Below are 25010 nucleotides of genomic sequence, written 5' to 3'. Positions count from 1 at the left end.
TTACTTCCCACCTTTCAAACTGGCACACCGGCAACTGCCTCTGACATACAGGCTGATTAACTGGATGCAGAGTGCTGAGCACCTCATTTCTGCGCATCCTCACACACTGCAAGCTTCACAGGTTCATAGACCTGCGAATTAGCAGCGTCCTTGCGGGTTTCCATGACCTCCACGGAGGCGTCCTCGTTCTGCCCCGGACCGCCAGGGGCCGCTGTGACAAGACTCCTTCCGCCGCTCTAGCCACACCCAGGGAAGTCAGTGTCCTCACCTTTTAGCAGCCCGCCTCGGTTCCTGCGGACGCTTCCCTGGGCTCCCGGCTCTGCCTCTGTCCACTGCCGCCTTGCCACCCACCATGGCCCTGCTGCACTCTAGCCGCGTCCTCTCCGGGGTGGCTGCCGCCTTTCACCCAGGCCTTGCGGCCGCAGCCTCTGCCAGAGCCAGGTGAGCCGAGGGATACTGAGATGGAGCGGGACCGCGGGCCTGCCCCTGCCCAGCCGTGCTGTGGACGCTGCGAGACCTGCACCCCGCCCCGCGCGCTAACACACGCAGGCACCCTCACTCTCCGTGTTCCCAAGGGGCCCCTGCTCCGGGACTGAGGGCGATGATCCGCGCCTCGCGGTGACCCTCAGGAACCCTCATTCCTCCCTCCCCTACATCGCTGGACAGCGAGCCAGCGCAGTCCCCGGGGACGGGAACTGTGGCTCTTGGCTGCACCCGGATCCCCATTCTAGCGGGTGATGGGGGTCCAAGATGCTGACTCCGCGCGGTGGGGTGCGGGGCAAGGGGTGAGCACGTGGGCGGCGGCGCCGGGCCAGCCTCTCGCCGATTGGCCATGGTGCCGGAGCTGCGTGTCACCGATTGGCTGTGGCGCTGGGGGGCGCGCATGCCCTTGACCAGCTGCCCTGCTGGGCAGCTGGCCCACCTGTCGGGGTCCAGAGGGTAAGATCTGGCCGTGCTGCGTGGAAGCTGACGGCTGCGTGTGTGTCCGAGGGGAATGTGACCATACGGAGCGAGGTTCTCGGGGTGCCGAGACTTTGCGTTTCTTCCTGCATCTGTGACCTTGGCGTGGTGCATCCTTCCCTCCGTGTCAGACATATTGGGCTTTTGGATGGGAAGGAGCCGAGATGGAGTGCAATGCACTTTCTTTGTTTTAAGCCCTTGGGAGATTCGGCTGACAGGGAGCCATCAATCTTTCTCTCCATCTCAATCGGCTCTTTCGTCCCCTAAATATTTCGTAACCCAGTTTCTCCAAGCCAGGCACTGGACCAGTTGCTGGAGATGCAGCTGTGAGCAAGACAGAGAGAAGTGACTTCGCTTAAAAGAAAAAAAAAAAAAAAAAAAAAAAAAATGACAAATGTGTCATCTTGAACTGAGATGTGCTGAGAAAAGTTGAGGGCCTAAATGGAGCTAGTAACTCCTAATTCTTCCCTGAGCCAAGAGAAACGTTTCACCCAAGAAAGCAGATTTGAGGCAATCTCCTTGAGTACTGCAGAAACCAGTATAGTACCTGGAGCACATACTAACTAGGAGCAATGCCTGCTTAACCTTTTATACTTGCCTTGGCCTTCCTTTGAAGGTGTTCAGGTAGTCTTCAAGCCAGCAGAACAGTCTGTCCTGTCCAGAGCCTATTTTTGGCCTATTGCCAATGTGTGCCCTTTTTAAGCCTAGCCCCCTGATGAGGAGAATTAGAGAAGTTATTTATGCTGCAAATTTGGAGAACAAAAAGGAGTACTTCTGTGGATAGGAGAAAATCTTTCCCATTGTCTTAACCTTAAAATAGTCCTTGTCTTATGTATATAACCGAAAGGCCTGAGCTTTATTTAAACTGCTTGGGGAGGTTCTCTTTGGGTACAGTGTAGTGACTCTTGTGGCTGTGAGAGCCTGATGGATGTTCCTTGTCTTTTTTTCCCAGTTAGAATTTAAGGTAAGGGAAAGCAGAGCCCTTGGCAACTTTGTTCAGACTTGTATCTAAGCAGTTACATCAGTGGCTGGTTTTTGTTTGTCTGTGTTTGTTGTTTCTGATGGAGTTCCTATATAGCCCTGGATAGCCTGAAACTTACTATGTACACCAAGCTGGCCTGGAACATGCTTCAGTGATCTTGCCTGTACCTTCCCAGTGTTACTCCACTCAGCTTCCTTCTCCCACCCCCCAGTGGGGATCGAACCCAGGGCCTCTGCATACTAGGCAAGCACTCTGCCACTGAGACATATGCCTGGCCTATGGAATGCTTTTCACTTTGAACATTTTTATTCCAAGCCTTCATTTTTAAACAAATGCAGCATTTTCATGTTTTGCATTTTTAGATCAAAATCTTCACATAAAGGGAACCATAGTGCTGCAAAATATGTACCAAAACCAAAATGTTGGGGGGCTGAGACAGGAGAAGTGCCCTGAATACAAGACCATTCTCCTGGGCTACACAGTGAGTTCCAGGCCAACCTGTGCTATAGTGTGAGACCTTAAATAAATATGGTTAAGGGGAAGCTTTTCAAAGCCTTGGGAAATACAACGAATTTGAGCTGGACGTGCTTATCTGAATACTTTGTACCCAGCGTCTTTTGGTTGGATGGTCACTGTTGCTCAATGTTTGTGGCCATGCACTTGTGTCCAAAGGGCATTGGTAGGAATCCCTCTGCAGGCCATAGGTTATCAGTTTACCCCGAGAGCACTCCTGTTTTCACCTAGTGCCATTACTTTACAAATAAGAGAGCTCTCTCATGTCTATAATCTTCAGCTGTAAGGCATGGGATAATGAGGGACATAGAGAACCTGGAACTTAATCACTCATAGCTAATCAAAGGATTACTGCTCCTATGCTTAGAATGCCTAAAATCTGGTGTTTTGAAATTGTGTGGAGATTCTTTTTAAGAGATATGCAAGAATATTCATGGCTGAGGCTTCTAGAGAAAAGAAATGTACATGCTATATTTTTTTATGTAAGTGTTGTTCACACTATTTAACAACGATATGTCTGTCCTTGTGATTAGGGGCAACTTTGTCATTGTTTAAGGGCCTTTTTTAAAAATGAAAGTTGCTCTCTGGACGTTTGTATGTCCTTGACATTCAAAGTATTCATTTCACTCAGCAGTTAATGACAGTGACGTCCATAGGCAGGTGGCGGCATGGCTTCTGTCTGAACTAGAGAAGAGAAACAACCAAAACCTATTTGAGTTGTTTCAAAGTTTGTAATTCTTCCTCACAGCTTACAGCAACAGCCAAAAAGAGGAAAGGGACCAAGGGTTTTATTCCTGGCCTAGAGCTAAGGATGGGAAGAGATGATAATGTCACCTGAGAGTGTAAAAGAATAATAATTTTAAAACCAGGAAGACATGCATTTGGCCCTAAATTCCTATGACTACATACTGTTTGGATTCACTACATACTGGTTTTGCAGGGCTCTGGACCAGCGGCCGAGATGAATGACGGTATTGTAGTAACATAGAAACTAATGCCAGTTAGCATCAGGTCCTCACTCTGCCCGGCTCTTCTGGGTGTTTCCCTTCTTCTACCAACCCTGTGAGATAGATATGGTTATGCCCATTTAGCAGATGAGATGTGGAGTCACTTCTCTTACCTCTACTCACGCAGTTCTTAGTGGGAAGCTGTTTGAGTCCCTGCGGTTTACCCAGGGCAGGCTGGGCGGTGGTGGCGCGCACCTTTAATCCCAGCACTCGGGAGGCAGAGCCAGGCGGATCTCTGTGAGTTCAAGGCCAGCCTGGGCTACAGAGTGAGATCCAGGAAAGGCGCAAAGCTACACAGAGAGACCCTGTCTCGAAAAAACAAAAATAAACAAACAGAAAGACTATTGGGAGAAGTAAAACCTTGGGAAATCCCACACCAGAAAACTCTGCTCTTAAAAACAGTTAACAGCCCACCGAGCTCAGCTCTGGAGGCTGAGGTTCTCCTGTTGGGAGCCTTACCCAGCCGCACCGAGCCTGCCAACCAGCATTACTCATGGAGAGTGAGGCTGGCTGGTGAGTACTAACTAGCTGCAGGTTCTGTGGGCCACTGTTGAGAAGGAAATCCTAGTGAATGACTCACTGTGCCCCAAAGCAGCACGTAGCAGAGACTAGAATGATTATGGAAAGAACTTGAGCACTTCCCTAAGTCACTTGGGGTCTGCCTTCCGTACCTTCTGTTTTCTACCCAGCCTCCACCTTCAGCCCGTGTGGCATGCACCTTTCCTCCGGCCCCTCTCATCCTTGGCACTCAGCTCATAGGTCCTCCTGGAAAACCCCTTAACCCTCGACTCTCCTTCAGGAGTTTGGTCGACTTTCTCTGGGTTCCCCCAAAACATACTCAGTTTCCTGGACCTAAACCATCCCCGTGAATCACAGCCAGGGCTGCCCTATTGGTACCTCTCTGATGGTCACCCCACGGCTAATCTGGTGGGAAGGGATTAATGTTTTACTCCTTACAGTCCTGGCTCCTAGCACATTAGCGCACAGCAAGTTTATAGTCGTCGATTTAGGACACCTTAAAGCAGTGGGGTTTTTTTGGTTTTTGTTTTTGGTTTTTGGTTTTTGGTTTGTTTTGGTTTTTGGTTTTTCGAGACAGGGTTTCTCTGTAGCTTTGGAGCCTGTCCTGGACTAGCTCTGTAGCCCAGGCTGGCCTCGAACTCAGAGATCCACCTAGCTCTGCCTCCCAGCTCTGCCTCCCAAGTGCTGGGATTAAAGGTGTGCGACACCACCGCCCGGCCAAAGCAGTGGTTCTTAACCTGTGGGTCAAGACCCCTCTGGGGGTTACATATCAGATATTTGTATTACTATTCATAACAGTAGCAAAATTACAGTTATGAAGTAGCAACAGAATAATTTTGTGGTTGGGGGTCCCCACAACATAAGCAACTGTATTAAAAGGGTCTCCGCATTAGGAAGTTGAGAACCAGTGCTTTAAAGATTTTGTGTATATAGCCAGGCCTGGTCGCCCACACCTTTGATCCCAGCACTTAGAGGCAAGCAGATCTCTGAGTTTGAGGCCAGCCTGGTCTACAGAATGAGTTCCAGGCCAGTCAACATAGTAAGACACTGTCCTAAGCTCACATGTACACACATGCTCACACACATACATACTTACACACACACACACAATCACTACACCAGGGGAACTGGCCCATCCAGACTGAAAAAACTTGATACATGATAGCATATCGTAGCATCTTTTCGGAGTTAGAAACCAGGGACCATAGCTTGGCTTCTCCCACATTCTCTCGGATACTTGCTTTCCATCCTGGGCCTGGCAGGATGGCTCCTGCCCAGAAGAGTGTTAGGAAGGAGAAAGGCTGCTCTGAGGACAGCAAGGTGACAACATGAGGCCACACCATCAACGCTGACAAATGCACTCTCACCCCTGGAGCCCTTGGAGATGTGGACCTTTGCCGCGAAGGAGACAGGGACCTCAGATCCGCACATACATACTGAGCTCTGGAAGCTGTCTGTCAGGGGCATAAGGAATGTCCCTTCCGTAACTCTGGTTCTTCTGAAGATTTGGTGAAGGTTTACCTCTCCAGTTAAGTAGGCCCACATTACTACTTTCAAAAACATACAGTCATTGGAGATGAAAACTTTGCTGTCATAGGAGGTTATAAAACCAAAAAGATGGAAGGAAAGAGATTAAAACAAGATTCACCATCCAAGTTTGTCCTCATACATCCTTTCATATTTGAAACACAGATATTATCAGGTGCTGGAGTTATAAACATGCACACCTGGCAGGTCAAGACTTTTCATAGCAATATTCGGTGTTATTTATGGTAATGTACATAGGTTTCTTTCTTTCTTCCTTCCTTTCTTGGTTTTTGGCTTTTGTTTTTGTTTTGTTTTGTTTGAGACAGGGTTTCTCTGTGTAGTTTTGGTGCCTGTCCTAGAACTCACTCTGTAGACCAGTCTGGCCTCGGAACTCACGGAGATCTGCCTGCCTCTGCCCCCCGAGTGCCGGGATTAAAGGCATGTGCTGCACCACCACCACCACCACTACTACCACCAGGCTGGTTTGGGGTTTTTGAAGATGGGGGTTTCTTTATGTAGCTTTGACTGTCCTGGAACTCACTATGTGGACCAGGCTGCCCCCAAACTCACAGAGATCCACCTGCCTCTGCCTCTGCCTCTGCCTCTGCCTCTGCCTCTGCCGGGGTTAAAGGTGTGTGCTACTACCTTGGGCTGTACATGGTTTCTATGATTCCTGTTTTCAAATGATTAGTAGCTTAGGAATTTCTCAGTTTTAGTTTCTAGTGCATTAAATAGTAATAGTTCCAGCCCACATAAACAGGAGCTTTTTGAGGAGCTTCAGCTAGCTAGTCAACTCACCTACACTACCCACTGCAAGCTCAGGAACTGTGTTTATAGCCAGACACAGTAATCCCAGCAGTCAGAAGAGTGGGCAAGTGGCCTAACAGTTCCAGGCCACCCTAGGCTACATAGTGAGAGGGACGGAAGAGAGCACATAGCCCACAGTACCAAGAGTACTGACTCTTCCAGCCAGAGGCTGAAGCTGCATCTGCGCCTATGATTCCAGCCAGGTAAGGGTCTCAGGCCTCCTGCAGACTCGCAGGCCTCTCTGTGTCCCGTGTGAGGAGAAGGCGTGAGGAGAAGGCTAAGGCCGGCTGACTCAGGGACTGCCGTCTGCATGAGGCTGCCATTGTCTTGTGATGTTTGTGTGACTAAATCTCAGGTGAGGGAGAAAAATTCACAAAAGTTCTTTGGATTCCTCCAAGTTTTAAGAGTAAAAGGAATCAGGAAGGTCAGAAGTTCAGGACAAACTGAACTTTTTTCTCTCTTGTGAAACAAAACCAGTTGTATATCTTATGGTGCAATGTGCTCTCGACTGCTATGATTAACAAATCGGGAGTTGGGGATTTAGCTCAGTGGTAGAGCGCTTGCCTAGCAAGTACAAGGCCCTCCCTGGGTTTGGTCCTCAGCTCTGGAAAAAAAAAAAAATCATCTTTTAACTTCTGTTTCCAGGGATGTGAATCCCCCCCACCCAGGCATCTTAAACAGGAACGCTCATGACAGAGTTCAGCACACATGCCCTTTATCCCCTGTTAAAGTGTGGCCGAAAGCATGCCTATACCATGACCACAGCTCTGCTTTCCCTAGAGCATGTCAAAAGAAGAGGCAAAGTATATAAACTTTAAAATCTACTTAGAAATCAATGTCTGCCCGGTCACAGAAATATCCATGTAGCCTCCACATAACCAATCCATTAACACATTGAGCACGTAAAGGTTATTAGAAATGGTCTTCAATGACATGTAATGAAATATATTTATTGTTCTTAAAACCTGATTGTATGAAAACCTCAAAAGGGGCCCGTGCCATGCTGCTTCTTTTGGGCCACCAGCCAGCTCCCAAATCGTGACGTGGAGACTTCTTATTAGTTTTGAATGCTCAGCCTTAGCTTAGCTCTTTTCTGGCCAGCTCTTTTAACTTAGGGGGCTTTTTACCATTCTTTCCTTCTTATATCGTACTTTCACTGCTTCTCATGTCTGCAGGCTGGCCCCGGGCATCTCCCTCCTTCTCCTCCGCTCTCGTTCTTCTTTCTCTCTTGAGCCTGGATTTCTCCTCCTATCCAGTCCCTCTGCCTGGCAGCCCCACCTATCCTTTCTCCACCTAGCTATTGGCCGTTCAGCAGTTTATTAGGCCAGTCAGGTGCTTTAGTCAGGCAAGGTGAAACAAATGTAACACATCTTTATATCATTAAACAAATGCAACATAAACAAATGTAACCCACCTTTATACAGTTAAAGTCATATTCCGCAGCAGAAACAAATGTAGCACACCTTTACACAGGTAAAGTCATATTCCACAGCAGAAACAAATGTAGCACACCTTTACACAGGTAAGCAATTCCGCAGCAGAAACAAATGTAGCACCACCTTTACACAGGTAAAGTTCGTATTTCCACAGCAGAAACAAATGAGCACACCTTTTAACACAGGTAAAGTCATATTCCACAGCAGAGAAACAAAATGTAGCACCACCTTACACAGGTAAAGCTATTCCACAGCAGAAACAAATGTAGCACACCTTCGCCTAGTTAAAGCAGTATTCTACAACAGGGGCCATGTCCTTGGCTAGAATTCACCAAAAGCATCCCAAGTCATCAAAGACAAGGGAAGGAAAACTCAGAGCCAAGAGAAGCCTAAGGAGATAACAGCGATGTGTGTCCTAGAGAAAGTACTGAACAAAAACAAGCGAAAAGTAAACTAGGAAAATAGACAGGGTGTCGTAGGGCTCTGTAACTGGATGTGCCATAGTAACTCCTGGTGCTCACAGTAATTCCTGGTGCTAGCAGTCAGGGGCAGGGTGGGTACGAAACAGGACCTCTCCGATTCCTCTAAGTCTAAACACATGAAAAATAAATGTAGACTAGCGGATGGCTCAGCAGTAGAACCCTTCACTAGCAAATAATTAAAAAATAAAATATATTAATGAAAATAGGAATAAATAATTACTATTGAAAATAAAGTTTTCCAAAATAATTCATCCCATTTCATATAAATTGGATTTTTACTAGTTTTAATTACTGATTTTGTTTTAATGTTTTGAGGATTTCATGTATGGGTACACTGAATTTCTATCTCTCCAACCTCCCCTCTTCCCACTCCCTCTCCCATGTCCCCACCCCACTGTTTTTCTTAAATGAACTTAGAAAAATTTTAGGAATTTGAGTTTATATAACTAAGCCTTTGGTAAGTAACAGTAATTTAATTTTTATTCAAAACAGCTATGCCTTTCATTTGTGTTACGTATTTATCTGATGCGGCTTTTGTTTTTCCTAAACTTACACTGGTTGAGGATGAACCAAGCTGAAAACAAATTGTAAAATAGTACATTCAAAATACAGAGATGTGGTTTCTCATTAGCCTGGGAATGGATGAACTGATTGCTCTAGTACTGAGAAGTATAACAAAGGCCTTTTATCTGAGGATTTTGTAATCTAGTCCATCAGTACTGTCGGGAGGTGGAAAACATGTCAGTTAGGTCCTTAGTCTTTCCACGTTATTGACACATGGTGAGGTTTGTTTTTCTCTTTTTTAAGCTGCAGAAATCCTAGTATAAGCTCCAGATTGACAGAAGCACCTGAACTGAAGGTTTGAAAACAAACCAAGGAGCTAGGCACAAATCCCCAGCAACCACATAAACCAGACATAGTGGTGCGATTGCGCTCGCGCGCTCTCTCTCTCTCTCTCTCTCTCTCTCTCTCTCTCTCTCCCCCTCCCCCTCTCCCTCTGTGTGTATGTGTGTGTATGTGTGTACACACACAGGGGCACATGAGAGAGATTTTCAACTCTTACCTAATAAACAGTAAACTTCTGCCAATCCTTCTGTAGAATACTTGGCACCTAAAACCAACCCAGTCATTGATTGTGGCCACTAGCCTATTGGCCACATGTGAACTAAATAAAATCAAAAGAGGCTATATAAGAAAGCTGAGCCTGATTGAGGTAACCCAGACTCAGAAGGGCAAACATGGTATGTACTCACTCATAAGTGGATTCTAGATATAAAGCAAAGAACAATCAGACTGCAACCCACAGAACCAGAGAAGCTCCATAGCAGGGGGGACCCTAGGATGACTGTGGCTTATAATAAGTTTTGGTTTTTAGGCCCTTGGCATGTGGGTGACAGTTTTGTGTCTGTTTGGGGGGCCCCTGGCAGTGGGACCAGGATCTGTCCCTGGCACATGAGCTGGCTTTTTGGAACCTACTTCCTAAAGTGCTCAGCCTTGATGCAGGGGGAGGAACTTGGTCCTGCCTCATTGATATTTGTTGACTCCCATGGGAGACCTTACCCTTTCTGAGGAATGGATGGGGGCATGTAGAAAGGAGGTGAGGGAAAGGAATGGAAGGAGAAGAAGGGGAAACTGTAGTTGGTATGTAAAATAAACAAATAAGGAAAAAAAATAAGTTTTGGTTTTACTCAATTACTGGGCAAGCCTCAATGAAACATTTCATTATTAGGATAAGAATTTATACTGTATCAAGCAGATAATAGAAAAATAAATAATTTAAATAAATAAATAAATAAATAGACCTACTACATTCTAACAGTGGTCGGACAGCCCACTGTCTAAATGATAGTATCACATATGTATGTGACACTTGGCGTTCCAAATGCTTTATGGACACTAACATACCACAAGCCTCTCAGGTAGACACCTGTAAGCTCATTTTTATCGGTCAAGGAAGTTCCCTAAGTTCACACATGGAATAGACTCAGTAGGTGAATTCAGGAAGTGTGGCTCTGGATCATCTTTCCTTCACATTTTCTATCTTCTGAAGCACAACCTTAATTACACTATCCAATCAAAACAATAAAAAACAGAAAGCTGAGAAGTGGGTACTGAATATTGCATCCCGTGATTTACCAGGAAACAAGAGAAGATGGGGGGCACTGGGGTCGCCTGGCTCAGGTGACCCGTGGGCATCGGTGGATGACTGTTGAAGAGGCTGAGGACGTGGTTCAGTGGGAGAGGTCCTTGCCAGGCGGGCATGAGGATCTGAGCTCAGATTGCCAGCGCCCATGTAAAAGCTGGACACAGTGGTAGATGTGTGTAACCGTGGCATATGTGCAGAGACGGGGGGTCACTAGCCAGCCAGTCGAGCCAAAAGGGCAAGCTCCAGCTCTGGTCAGAAACCTTGTCTCCAAAATAAGGAGGAGTCGGGCTGAAGAGACGGTCCAGGGTTAAGAGGACGTGCTTCTCAATCGTTAGGAGAGGAATTCTGATCCCAGCACCGCCCCAGCTGGCCATCCTGCACACACCTGTAACCCTAGTTCTCAGGAGGGTGCAGACTGAAGGATTGTTGGAACTTGCTGACTTCAAGCCTAATGAAGAAACGTAAGCCACTTAGCTGTGGGCATACGGGTAAATACTTAGAACCCAGTTAAAAGGTATACTGATTTAGGAAAGTGACAGTAATGAGTTCTCCTCTAGGGTCCTTGATCTTACACGGCACAGACAGTAGGCTGGACTTACAATACCAGGCACGAATTCCCTCCTGTGGAGTGGACCTTCAGTCCAACTGGACCGCTGTTGATTGCCTCCAGGATCCAGTGCCAGTATAGCATCTGTGGAGCTACCTTGCCGTGGTGGTCGTTGTTGTGGTTTGTAGGTTTTACAGCTGGGTAGGGCTACTGTAGGACTGCTCCTCTCGCCTTGGCAGCTTGCATAGCATTTTAGGATACCATGAGAGCTAGTCCACAGGAAGAGGCTTCCAGATCAGTTCCAGCCCAATTTCTCCAAGCCATCTGCCTGACATGTGGTATTTCCAGCAATAGGGCCTTCCCTTCAATTTCTGAGTATCAACCAAGGACAACAGCAATAGCCATATCATTTTGAGAGCTTCCTTGACTCCCTTGACCTGAAGGAAGGTTTCCCTTGCCTGGCACTGGGACTTTTGTTGTATAGTCTAATGCTCTTGGGGAACATTGTCATTGTCAGTGTGTGTGTGTGTGTGTGTGTGTGTGTGTGTAAGATACTCAAACATTCTTAATGTTACTTATCCCTCTTCCCCCTATTTTTCCCATTTCCCCTTCATGGCACCTGTCTCCCATCCCCTCTCTAGAGTATCTGTTCTCCTTCACCCACATGGTCCCTTTTGTCTTCCCTGTTTTATGTGGCGACTCCAGGTTACGTACTTACATCTAAAGATTCCGAGCTAGGATTCAGAGATAAGAGAACAGGCCACATTTGTCTCTCTGGGTCTGGGTTACCCCACTTATAATATTTTTCTTAATTCTGCTTATTTACCTGCAAATTTCATGATTTCGTTATTTGGTAATCGGTTGAAGGAAATTTTTCTTTTAAACCTGTGGGTACACCATATCCTATCCAAAATAACCTGGATGTTCCCTTTCTGCATCTGTCATATCTGTGTTGAAGATACTTATCTCTGGTCTCTAAAGGCTTTTGTGCTATTGGATGGCTGGTCCCTGTTTCTGTAACCTCTGTGTAACACATGTGCCAAAACAGATCTTTGGCAGATTGGAGACATATGTGGCCATAGGAATCTAGCTCATGTGGCTGACATAAAATATTTCTCATTTCAGCTCCTGGTGGGCCCATGTAGAAATGGGACCCCCAGATCCCATCCTGGGGGTCACTGAAGCCTTCAAGAGAGATACCAACAGCAAAAAGATGAACCTGGGAGTGGGTGCCTACCGAGATGACAATGGGAAGCCTTACGTGCTCCCCAGTGTCCGGAAGGTGAGCTTAGCACCCGTCTTGTTTATGTAGGGTGTGGAAAGAAGTGCCTAACCAGGACTCGGGAGCCCCAGGGTTCTGGTTCTAGCACTGGCTTTGTCAGTCACCTGGGTTTCTAGGCTGTGATCTTCCTTAGCTGTGAACATGGATCACAGCCACAAGTCTTCTCCAAGATCAAAAGTCAGACCTGGTGCCTGATCCTAAGAGGGTACAAGAGGGCTAGAATTTTAACATTGTCTCTTAACAAGAAGAACAGCCACCTGTGGATGAAGCTGCCATTGTTATTTTCCATTTCTCTTATTTTGATTGCTGGGGTGAAATCCATTTATAGAGGCATGTGCTGTCCACCCTTCCTGCTGAACTACACGATAACTTCTTTCAGTCTCTACTTTTGTTACATTTTTATTAGTAATATTTCTTTTTTTAAAAGATTTTATTTATTTGTTTGTTTGTTTGTTTGTTTATTATAGTATTCTGTCTGCATATATAACTGCAGGCCAGCAGAGGGCACCAGATCTCATTACAGATGGTTGTGAGCCACCATGTGGTTGCTGGGAATTGAACTCAAGACTTCTGGAAGAGCAGCCAGTGCTCTTAACCACTGAGCCATCTCTCCAGCCCCCTATTAGTAATATTTTTGTTGGTTTTAAAGTTATTCAGGGCTGGAGATACTAGATGTGGGTGGTAGAGTGTTTCCTGGCATGCAAAAGGTTCTGTGTTTGATGCTCAACATCACAAGACAAATCCTAAAAGTGTATTCAGTGACTGGTAAGCTATTGTTGCAGGCTGCACCACAACCAGGCACTCTTGTCCATTTTCTCATCAACACTTCACCACAGCCCTATGACTTGGGAAGGGTGAATATTTTGCCCACAGTCACACAGTGAAAGTTCTTGGACTAGCATATATCCTGAAATGCATTCCTTTTAAACGTTCAATTTGATTTTGTCTTCTCACATATACCTAACATGTTGCTCGTAAGTTTTATTCTTCTGCATTTCAAAAGATCCCTATTATGTTAAATGGTAACCTTAGTTAGGGATCCTATTTCTGTAAAGAGACACCATGACCACAGCAACTCTTATAAAGGAAAACATTTAGTTGGAGCTGGCTTACACTTCCAGAGGTTTAGTCCATTACCATCATGGCAGGAAGCATGGCCATGTGTAAGCAGACATGGTGCTGGAGAAGGAGCTAAGAGTTCCACATCTTGATCCCCAGGCAACAGGAAATGAACCGTGTCACTGGGCATAACTTGAACATAGGAGACCTCAAAGCCCACCCCCACAGTGACACATTTCTTCCAAAGGCACACCAACTCCAACAAAACCACACCTCCTAATAGTGCCACTCCTTATGAGTGTATGGGGGCCAATTACATTCAAACTACCATAATTCCTTTCCATGTAAAAACCTCTCAGCCAGGATGATGACACACACTTGTGCTGGGCATAGTGGCACACATCTTTAATCCCAGCCCTCAGGAGTCAAAGGCAAGCAGATCTCTGAGTTCAAGGCCAGCCTGTTCTGTGTAGCAAGTTCCAGGACACCCAGGGCTACATAGACAAACCCTGTCTCAAAACAAAATAGGTTCCAAGCCAACCTGCATGTCTTAGCTACTTTTCTGGTACTGATAACACCACCCTGACCAAGGCAAATCATATACAAAAGTGTGTAATTGAGCTGTGGTTTCAGTCCATGGCAGCAGAGCAAAGTCATGGTGGGGAACACCTGAGGGCTCACACCTTGATCTGCAAGTAGGGGGAGGGCACACCGGGCATGGCGGGAGTCTTTTGAAACCTCAAAGCCTGCCTCTAGTGACAAACCTCCTCCAACACCTCCTAATCCTTCCAAACAGTTCTACCAACTGGGACCAAGAATTCAAGCATATGAGCCTATAGGGCATCCTCATCCAAACCACCACCCTGGTCCATACAGGGAAACCTTATGAATAATAGAATTTTATTCCTCAAGAAATATATATCCGGGCGGTGGTGGCGCACGCCTTTAATCCCAGCACACGGGAGGCAGAGGCAGGCGGATCTCTGTGCCAGCCTGGTCTCCAAAGTGAGTTCCAGGAAAGGTGCAAAGCTACACAGAGAAACCCTGTCTCGGAAAAAAAAAAAAAAAAAAGAAAGAAAGAAAGAAAGAAAGAAAGAAAGAAATGTGTGTATGTTTGTATGTATGTGTATATATATGTATGTATGTATATTACATACAAATATATACAAAAATTTGATGTACAAAATATCAAATATTTCACTTTATCCTTCTTAAACAGTAACTTCAAATGAATTATAAGGCCTGCTGGCTGAGCAGAAAGATCACAAAGGGCCAGGAGTTCATAGCCTGCCCAAACAGAAACGTCTCAGAGTGGAAGAGGGGTGTGGATGGATTTGCTTCAGACATTTACCTCATGAAACATTGATTGTCCTCACAGTAGGTGCAAGGAGGGAGAAGAAACTAAAACATATTTTCTCCTCTAGGCAGAGGCCCAGATTGCTGCAAAAAATTTGGACAAAGAGTACCTGCCCATCGGGGGGCTGGCGGACTTCTGTAAGGCTTCTGCAGAACTGGCCCTGGGTGAGAACAGCGAAGTGCTGAAAAGTGGCCGGGTAAGCCAGGCGGGCCTGGGCTTCACACGGGCACCGTGTTCGTACCTAGCGATTGTAAGTCAGTGTTTTTGTGTGTGATGCCTGAGGTGGCCACGCTTACTGATAACTACTTTCTAGATAGGAAGTTTAACTATATCAGTTATCTTGACAGTTTGACAGAATTTGGCTAATAGCGTTGGCCCAGTTTGCTGTTGTGCTGATGAGTTTCATATGTTTATACTGAATAAGAATTAGAAGTGGGGGTTGGGGATTTAGCTCAGTGGTAGAGTGCTTGCCTAGCAAGCGCAAGGGCCTGGGTTCGATCCTCAGCTCCACATACAAAAAAAAAAGAATTAGAAATGCCTCCCTGGGCGGCCTAGTTTTGGGCCTATAATTAGTCCCCACAATCATGTGTTAAGCTTCCAGCTGGGACAGAAGAAGCAACAGGGAACCAGCCACGAGTAGACTGTGGGGGCAGGGAAGGGGACAGGTGTGGCTGTCCCTACTGCCCTGTCACAGCCCAGGTGGGCACAGACAGAGGAAACGACGATCCTAAAAGACACACGTGCAGACTGGCTGGCTTGCTTTCTTCTGTAAGAAAAAGGAAGGTGTGTCTTAATGAATACACTCCCATATTTATTTTTCTGCCTAAGATGTAAAAACAGAGGCTAATGTGTATTAATAGCTCAGTGGTGGAATGCTGGCCTGGCATGTGCAAAAGCCCTGAGTTCAACCCTAGCACCACAGAAAATAAAAACAAAATAAACTATACCAACACTATCCCAATATACTTGGTGACTATCTAATTGTTTAAAGAACCTTGGTTGTTGGATTTTACATATTTCTAAAATGATGTTTGAACATACTGTTTGTGTCTTTGTATTTTTTTGTATGTGCATAACTCACTCCTTTGGCATATTGAGGAGGAGTTTTTATATCCCAGAATTTTCCGTGTGCCATGGATGGTTCTAACAGAGCCATCCAGAATTCACCTCTGGGACCAGCAAGATGGCTTTGCAGATAAAGTGCTGCTTCACAGGCCTGGTGACTGAGTTCATCTCCAGCACCTGCATAACAGCTGAAGGAAAGAACCAGCAAACAAAGAATTGTCCTCTGTCCTGTATATCCACCCCATGGCATGTTCCCATCCCCCATACACACACAGTGCAGGTAACTAAATGGAGCTGGAGAGATGGCTCAGTGGTTTAGAGCACTTGTTGCTCTTCTAGAGAGCCCGGGTTTGATTCCCAGCACCCATGTGGCAGCTCACAAGCATATGTAACCCCAGATCCTAAGTTGCCGGGGATCTGACACCTCCTCCTGACCTCCTGGGGCACCAGGCATGAGCATGGTGCACATATAAACATGCAAGATATTCATATAGAGAGAGCAAATAAGTATCCCTATAAAAGTAAATAATCAGTAGATAAAAGAATTAAGCTCTAAAGTGCAAAGGGGAGAGTGACTGACCCTCTGCCTCCTCTGCAGTTTGTCACTGTGCAGACCATTTCCGGGACGGGAGCCTTAAGGATCGGAGCCAGCTTCCTGGTGAGTGGAAACTCCTTCCAGAAAGGACATTACACTAAAGGTTAACAGGACTCCTAGCTTATGTGTGGCTACCCACCTACATCAGCCTTCCTCTTTCCTGTTCTCTGGTGGAAAAAAGGAAGTACTGTGGAGAAATTATAAGGAATCATGAGTAATAATGATTATTATAAGTAATAATGAGTCCGCGTATTGAGCATATAGTGGTGGTGGGGGGTTTGGTTTGGTTTTGCTTTTTCTTTTCGAAACAGGGTCTTACTTGTATCTCTACTTGTCCTGGAACTCACTATGTAGACCAGGCTGTCCATGAACTCACAGGGATCCACCAGCCTCCTGCCACCTGAGTTCTGGGATTAAAAACGAGCCAATATACCCAATGCAGCATGTACCATTAGTAGGAAGCATGTGTTTTAACTTACTCAGTCCCTGTCTTAGTTAAGGTTTCTATTGCTGCATCAAAAACACCATGACTAAAAAGCAGGTTGGGGTGGAAAGGGTTTATTTGGCTTACACTTCCATATTGCTGTTCATTTTCTTTCTTGCTTTTTTTTTTTTTTTTAAAGATTTGTTTATTATGTATACAGTGTTCTATCTGCATGTATGCCTGCACACCAGAAGAGGGCACCGGATCTCATTACAGATGGTTGTGAGCCACCATGTGGTTACTGGGAATTGAACCTTTGGAAGAGCAGTCAGTGCTCTTAACTGCTGAGCCATCTCTCCAACCCTTGCTGTTCATTTTCAAAAGCAGTCGGGACACAAACAGGGTAGGAACCTGAGGCAAGAGTTGATGCAGAAGCCATGGAGGAATGCTGCTTACTGGCTTGCTTCCCATGGTTTGCTCAGCCTGTGGAACCACCCACAATAGGCTGGGTCCACTCCCGTCAATCACTAATTAAGAAAATGCCTTACAGCTAGATCTTACAGAGGCCTCCTCTCAATTAAGGTCCCCTCCTTTCAGATAACTAGCTTGTGTCAAGTTGATGTTAAGACCAGCCAGCACAGTCCCTATAAAGGAGATTCAGTCAGTGAGGTCTGCATAGGTGTTTCACATCAGAGCCAGATTAACTGTCAGCCTGGTGCCCCACCCAGACCATCTTGCTACTGTCAGTAGGAACAAGACTTTCTCTTAAGAAAACCCTGGCATTTTGTCCTCGTTCTTCATTTCCTTTCATCCCATCTTTCAGCAAAGATTTTTTAAGTTCAGCCGAGATGTCTTTCTTCCCAAACCATCCTGGGGAAATCACACACCCATCTTCAGGGATGCCGGCATGCAGCTACAAGGCTATCGATACTATGACCCCAAGACTTGTGGATTTGACTTCACAGGAGCCATGGAAGACATTTCAGTAAGTGTGCCTTTCCAGACTGGCATCTCCTGCTGCTCTCATCACCTGACTCCCAGGTCTCAGGTTCTCTGTCACTTCTCAGCTAACAGTGACCCATAGCATGCTGGCTATTTCCTTTAAAGCTGCACAGCAAAATTTCCATTGTTTCTCCTTAGAAAATCCCAGAACAGAGCGTCCTCCTCCTGCATGCCTGTGCTCACAACCCCACAGGTGTGGACCCGCGTCCAGAGCAGTGGAAGGAGATCGCGGCGGTGGTGAAGGTGAGCGGGATGAAATGTCAGTGACTCATTGCTTAGCCTTGGGCCTGCCCCAAACCCACACATGGATAAGCTGCCAGGAAGAGGTTCCTCCTTTGCAAAGTTAGCAGTTCAGTAATAGATGATATGTGAACAGTTTGAAAATAATTCATCCTTTGGCCCAGATGTAGTGAGTTCTGATAAAACTGTCAAAAACTTATCCTTGGCCAACAGCTGTTCTGGTCCAAGAGGCCTGCTGGTGGCACCTCCATTTGTCCTGGTCGGTGCCTGCTTGCTCATCCTTTCAAGCACGTCTTCCTTTTCTTGCTACTTTGCTCAGCATTGACTTCTCTTTCAGAAGAGTAGGCTGTGATGGAAGACACTAGTCAGAATTCCCAGAGAGAAAAATATCCCTGCCATCATCTGCCCCTATTCTTAGCAGGTCTGTCAAAGCTCAGCTTCCTTGGGCTGGAGAGATGGTTCAGTGGTTAAGACTACTCTTCCAGAGGTCCTGAGTTCAATTCCCAGCAACCATATGGTGGCTCACAACCATCTGTAATGAGATCTGGTGCCCTCTTGTGGCCTGCAGGGACTCATGCAGACAGAGCACAGAGCACTATATATATAATCTTTAAAAAAACAATCTCAGCTTACAATAGAGTGAGACACAGAAGGAGCCTGCAGAGAACACTTTCATAGGGTCATCTGTGAGCCCAGGGTGTAGGATAGTGCTTCGTCAGAAAGTCCTGCTAGTCCTGCCCCAAAATAATATCCCAGACTACTGTAGGCCTTAGAAGTGCCTCCTGCACTGGAGATTAAGGTTCTCTTTTGTCAGTGTTTGTTGAGAAACCATAGCCATCAAAGTATTTAAAAAATAATAATAATAATACTTTGAAGTATGTTGATAAATTAACTCTGGAATTCAGACATCTTCCCTTCCACCATGTGTGGAGAAACTGTTGACTGTTTGGTTGAAACAAATGTGGGCCATGACAGCACATGTAATAACGGGGCGTCCGCAGGTGCCTGTCTCAAACTCTGGTCTTGTTCCTTCCCAGAAAAAGAATCTGTTTGCATTCTTTGATATGGCCTACCAAGGCTTTGCCAGTGGTGACGGCAATAAGGATGCCTGGGCTGTGCGCTACTTCATCGAGCAGGGCATTAATGTTTGCGTCTGCCAATCATATGCCAAGAACATGGGCCTATATGGTAAGCTAGAGGACCCAGGGTAAGGTGTATTCTGATGAACTCAAAGGAGAGCTTGGGGAGAATGCCCCAAAGCAGAAAATTTAGAGGGACTACCAGGTAGTCCCTGAATGGGGAGGTGTGTGTATGTGCTCATATGCATGTGTGTGCATATTTGTGTGTTGGTTATATGTAGTCTTCCTAAGACAGAAAAAGGACTGTAGATTTTCTTAGCCATATCTTCAGTGTCCTTAAGTTCCTGTAGCAAAAAAAGAAGAAAGAGCGACTGAGTCTTTCTGTAAAGTAACTGATATAGGAGCCAAGAGCCAAGAGGATAAAGAACGTTAAAAAGACATCTGAACCAGCAGTGTGCCTCAGTAGGTAAAGGTGCTTGCCAGCAAGTCTATGACTGGAGTTCAGCCCACATGGCTGAAGGAGAGAACTGACTCCCACAAATTGCCCTCTGACCTTCACATGTGCGCAGTTGTGCACCACTCCAACCCCAGAAATAGTTAAAAAAAAAAAAAAACAGTGATAATGTCTGGCGGTGGTGGCGCACACCTTTAATCCCAGCACTCGGGAAGCAGAACCAGGCGGGTCTCTGAGTTCGAGGCCAGCCTGGTCTTACAGAGAGAGATCTAGGACAGGCACTAAAACTACACAGAGAAACCCTGTCTCAAAAATAATAAAAATAAATTAATAATGATAATAATAAGGAACTATTAGGCCACAGGTGGTAGCTCAAACCTGTAATTCCCTGACTGGAGGCTGAGACAGGAGAATCCCCTATCTCCAAAGTGATGCTCTGTCTCAAACATACATTACTGTGGTGGTTCTTCTGACAGAACAGACACCATGTAGCAAATTTCGTCACTGCTTGCTTTAGAGGGCTAGAAGACAGTATCACTGTCTTTTCAGGTGAGCGTGTGGGAGCCTTCACTGTGATCTGCAAAGATGCCGATGAAGCCAAAAGGGTGGAGTCGCAGCTGAAGATCCTGATCCGTCCCATGTATTCCAACCCACCTCTCAATGGCGCCCGCATCGCAGCCACCATCCTGACCTCCCCAGACTTGAGAAAGCAATGGTAATGATTCCGTGCGGTCTAGTACCTTACAGTTCCACGTGTGGAAGATGAAGAAGAGGAAGTGTGTACTTTGTTGGCACAACTAAGTTTATTTCCCAGAAATTCAGAAATGGCTGTCTCTTTTATGCCACAATCTGTGCATTTAGTCAAACCTGCTTTCCCTTAAAATTGAGTTCAGTTGAAGTACCTGGCATAGGAACCTTCCTCCAGAAGATACTCCTGTTTTGTGGTGCTGGGGGTCAGACCAGGGTGTCAGGCCTGTAGGCAAGCACTCCACTGTGCTATCTATATCCTTGGCCCTGTACTTTTTTCTCACTGGCTAACCCTGAATCAGTGTTTCTGCATACTTAGGGTTTTTATTAGCTATATTCAGTCTCAATACCTATTCTCTAATGTTAATCTTTTTAAAATAATTTTTAAAAGATTTATTTACTTTGGACTGGAAACACGGCTTAGCAGTTAAAAGCACTTAATTGCTCTTACAGAGGGCCTAGGTTCAATTTCCAGCACCCATGTAGTAATACAAAATCATTCGCCAGGCAGTGGTGCCGCACGCCTGTAATCCCAGCACTCGGGAGGCAGAGGCAGGTGGATCTCTGTGAGTTCGAGGCCAGCCTGGTCTACAGAGCTAGTCCAGGACAGGCTCCAAAGCTACAAGGAACCCTGTCTCAAAAAACAAACAAACAAAAAAAAAAAAATCATAACTCCAGTGTCAGGAAAGACCAACCTTGGCTACAAAGTGAATTTGAGGCTATCCTGGGCTACATGCAGCCCCACCTCAAAAGCAAACAAAGAAAGTAGTGTTGAGGGAGCTAGAGAAGATGGCCTGTCAGGAAGCACTGGCTAGTGGGAGAAGGTAGAAAGTGGTTCTCTGTCCAGAGGGACGTAGCAGAGCTTTGCTAGGTGAGCAGTGCATGTAGGGTACACAGGTCACATGCTGAGTCCCCGGAGGACCCAGGTCTTAAGAGTGAATAGTTAGGTGACTCTTCCAAAAATTTAAAAATCTGATCTCATTCAAAAGCCAGGAGCAACTCTGCTCTGGCCAGGACCGACCTGTGGTGTGGTAAAGCCAGGACCGACCTGTGGTGTGGTAAAGCCGGGATTGACCTGTGGTGTGGTAAAGCCGGGACTGACCTGTGGTGTGGTGAAGCCGGGATTGACCTGTGGTGTGGTAAAGCCGGGACTGACCTGTGGTGTGGTGAAGCCAAATGCCAGCTGCTTCCTTCTGCTTTTTTTATTTTTTCCCTTCCGAGACAAGGTTTCACACTGAGCCCAGGCTGGTCTCAAACACGGCAACCCACCTGCCTCCACCTCCTGGGTGCTGGGATTGCAGGTGTTCATCACCATTCCCAGCTCAGTGGCTCAAATAAAAATACTATTTAGGGGGGCTGGAGAGATGGTTCAGAGGTTAAGAGTACTGGCTGCTCTTCCAAAGTATACATAATAATAAATAAATCTTAAAAAAAAAAAAAAAAAAAACAATTTAGTCAGGCGGTGATGGTGCATACCTTTAATCCCAGCACTCGAGAGGCAGAGGCAGGCAGATCTCTGTGAGTTCAAGGCCAGCCTGGTCTACAGGGCAAGTTTCACAACAGGCTCCAAAGCTACAGAGGAACCCTGTCTCAAAAAAACAAAGAGCATTGACTGCTGTGCCAGAGGACCTGGGTTCAATTCCCAGCATCTAGAAGGTGGCTCACAACCCCCTGTAACTCTTGCTTCAGGAGATTCAGCACTCTCTTCTGGCCTCCAGTGGCACTAAGCCACACATATGATATGTACACTGAAGGCAAAATACCCTTACACTTAATTTTTCTTTTTTTTTTTTTTTTTTTTTGGGGGGGGGGGGTTGAGACAGGGTTTCACTGTGTAGTTTTGGTGCCTGTCCTGGATCTTGTGCTGTAGACCAGGCTGGCCTCGAACTCACAGAGATCCTCCTGCCTCTGCCTCCGAGTGCTGGGATTAAAGGCGTGCGCTGGCCACTTAATTTTTCTAAAGTTGCCAAGCAAAGTACTTACAGTTAAAAAAAAAAAAAAAAAAAACTTAAAATGTTTGTCCACCAGCCACTGACTGTGTGACCTGGTTAAGGACTAGGGGTTAAGGCATTCAGACGATGAACTCAAGTGAAATGGAATGCTTGGCCAGAGCAAGACGCCTGTCTGTTTCCTAACAGGTTGCAAGAAGTGAAAGGCATGGCCGACCGCATCATTAGCATGAGGACCCAGTTGGTCTCAAACCTGAAGAAAGAGGGCTCATCCCACAACTGGCAGCACATCACCGACCAGATTGGCATGTTTTGTTTCACTGGCCTGAAGCCTGAGCAGGTGAGTGGGCTCTTGATTCTCACAGCCAACCTGGAGACATTAGACCTGTCTGTTAAAGGCAAGCCAGAACCTGTCAGTGGTCACCTACGAAATCATTTTCTTGATTAGAGCCTGTTTAGGTACAGGTGGCAGGCACGTGGTGGTCATGGGTTTGGTGGTGCCACTGTGGTGCTATGAGATGAGGCCCAGGCTGGTCACTCAGGCTCCAGCATCCACACCTCACCCCATACCTGGGACTGCAGTCATTTGATGAGGGCTTTGTCCCCCATCTCTCCCCCAGCCCCCCACCTTGTTTTTCTGTCTGAATCTCCCATGATGCTGCAGTCTTCTGAAGTATATACCCTGTGGGGGGTTGGTTTGGGGGTTTTGTTTGGTTGGTTGGTTTTGGTTTTATTGTGGTTTTTCTAGTTTGTTGGTGGGGTGGAAGGGACTTTTGTGGGGTTTATGTGTTTTGTTTTTTTGCGGTGCTAGGGATCGAACCCAGGGCTTTGCATGTGGTATGTGATGGCTTGTTTGTGTGTGCTTATGCTGACGGCTGGTACTTGAAAAGGGAAGGGAAATTAGCTATCATAACTAAATCCTAAGTCCGCTTAGATTTTTTTTCCTACCGGTTTATGCATTGGAAATCACAATTTTACTTTAACGTAGTTATTTTTCTTGTCTGTACGAATGCACACACCATAGCAAGAGTGTAGGTCAGAAGACAGCCTTCAGGAGTCAGTCAGTTCTCTCCTACCACATAAGCTCTGGGGATGAACTCAGACATCAGGCTTGATAGCAAGCACCTTACCGCTAAGCCATCTCACAGGCCCCATCATCCTACTTTAAAATAGCTTTTTATTCTTCTTTTTCATTGTTGTTGTTTTTTGTTTTTCAAGACAGGGTTTCTCTGTAGCTTTGAAGGCTGTCCTGGAACTCGCTTCGTAGACCAGGCCTGCCTCTGCCTCCCAAGTGCTGGGATTACAGGCGTGTGCCACCTCCACCCGGCTTGTTCTTTTACTCTATCTAAACATACCGAATTCTGTTTTAAGTGAGAAAATTAAGGTTTTGTTATTTTGTTGTTGTTGTTTTAACAAGTTGACTATCGTGTGCTCTGCGAGGGCTGGAAAGAATTTCCCCTCCGGGAGCTGTCAGTTTCTCTTCTCTCTACAGGTGGAGCGGCTGACCAAGGAGTTCTCGGTCTACATGACGAAGGATGGCCGCATCTCCGTGGCAGGGGTCACCTCTGGCAACGTGGGCTACCTTGCCCATGCCATTCACCAGGTCACCAAGTAATGACCAGGGTGCAAAGGAACAGAGAGTCACGTGTGGGACGGGGGGGGGGGGGGATGGTGGTGAGTAGATCATGTTTTCAACCACAGTGCATAACGAATGTGTTCCTCGGAAAAGGGGAAGGGCAGGAGGCTCCACGGCTGGTGTCTGCAGCTTTGTCGGCTCTAAACCAAACTCCCTCATCCTTTTGTCTTTTCTGAAAGAGTTTACACGTGCAAGAACATCGCAGCACCAAAACCCATGGCTTTACGAAAGCATCAGATGGTGCCAGGGGCTCCCCCGGGGACCCACCTGAGGCCACCATATTAGAGGTTGTGAGAGGGAAACACCTAGTTAGCAGATGTCCCTGTGTGCGCTGTCCCGGTGTGGAGCGACTGTGTCAGCGGATCCCGTACAGAAATCATGCTTTACCAAAACCACCGGGTCTGTCGCCAGTTCGGCGAGGACAGTAAATGTTGTCTCGTCAGCCTGTCTCTTGGCATCACACTTCTCTGGCGTCTCGTCCCATTCTGCTTGACTGACCATTAACCTCATCCTGTCAGGGTTTCTGTAAGAATGGAGAGTAGAGTTTTCTGCTCATGCCAGCCCCTCCGTTCTCAGCAGAGGACAGTGGAGAGTGGGAACCTGCCCTTTCAGTCCCCGTCACTGATTGGCTCCTACTGGATGGGGCCTCTGCCCAGCTGGACCCCTTCCTGCATCCTGGCTGCACAGCCTGTCTCCTCACATGAGTCAGACAGTGCAGGGTAGGACCAGGAGATATTCTGGGGTTTGTGTGCTGCCAGCCCGGCTCAGACTCCGCCCTTTGGAAAGATAACCACCATCTGCTCGAATCCTGTAGACTGGCTGCCGCCTGGTTTCTCTGTTACATTAAAGTTACTGTAGACCCAGCCACTGTCTACTCTTCTCCTTACTGGGAGGAAGGGGGAGGGTGGATGTACATTCTAAAGTCTGAAGTTTGTCCAGCTGAGTAAGCCCAACTAGAAATGCATCTGGCTCTTCATCCTGCCTTTCAGCTCTGGTCTGGTCCTAAGGTGTTGACCTAAGGTGTAATTCCTCAGACCTCAGGAGATGGGAGGGTAGAGTGTAACAAAGGAAAAAATACTGACATTCCTCACAAAGCTGGAAAAAAATAACCAAATTTATATTGAAACCCGGAAGACCACAGGTATCATATCCTTAGCAAAAAATAACTACCAGCTGTATCATAATACTGATCTCA

General features: G+C 46.5%; 1 protein-coding gene across 1 annotated transcript; it reads left to right on the top strand.

The window, feature by feature from the left end:
• The first annotated feature begins 237 nt into the window (after positions 1 to 237).
• On the top strand, positions 238 to 24679 carry Got2 (glutamic-oxaloacetic transaminase 2). The gene is made up of 10 exons (XM_036188495.1): positions 238 to 441; positions 12052 to 12208; positions 14692 to 14820; positions 16288 to 16347; positions 17532 to 17693; positions 17849 to 17953; positions 18988 to 19138; positions 20033 to 20198; positions 22369 to 22519; positions 23672 to 24679. The coding sequence occupies exons 1-10, from the start codon at positions 353 to 355 to the stop codon at positions 23792 to 23794; spliced, it is 1293 nt and encodes a 430-aa protein (XP_036044388.1). The 5' UTR covers positions 238 to 352; the 3' UTR covers positions 23795 to 24679.
• Positions 24680 to 25010: the final 331 nt, after the last annotated feature.

Source organism: Onychomys torridus, chromosome 5 (genome assembly GCF_903995425.1).
Source record: "Onychomys torridus chromosome 5, mOncTor1.1, whole genome shotgun sequence".
NCBI classification, from domain to species: domain Eukaryota; kingdom Metazoa; phylum Chordata; class Mammalia; order Rodentia; family Cricetidae; genus Onychomys; species Onychomys torridus.
Note: the sequence above shows the minus strand (reverse complement) of the source record. Positions and strands in the feature narration are given on the sequence as shown.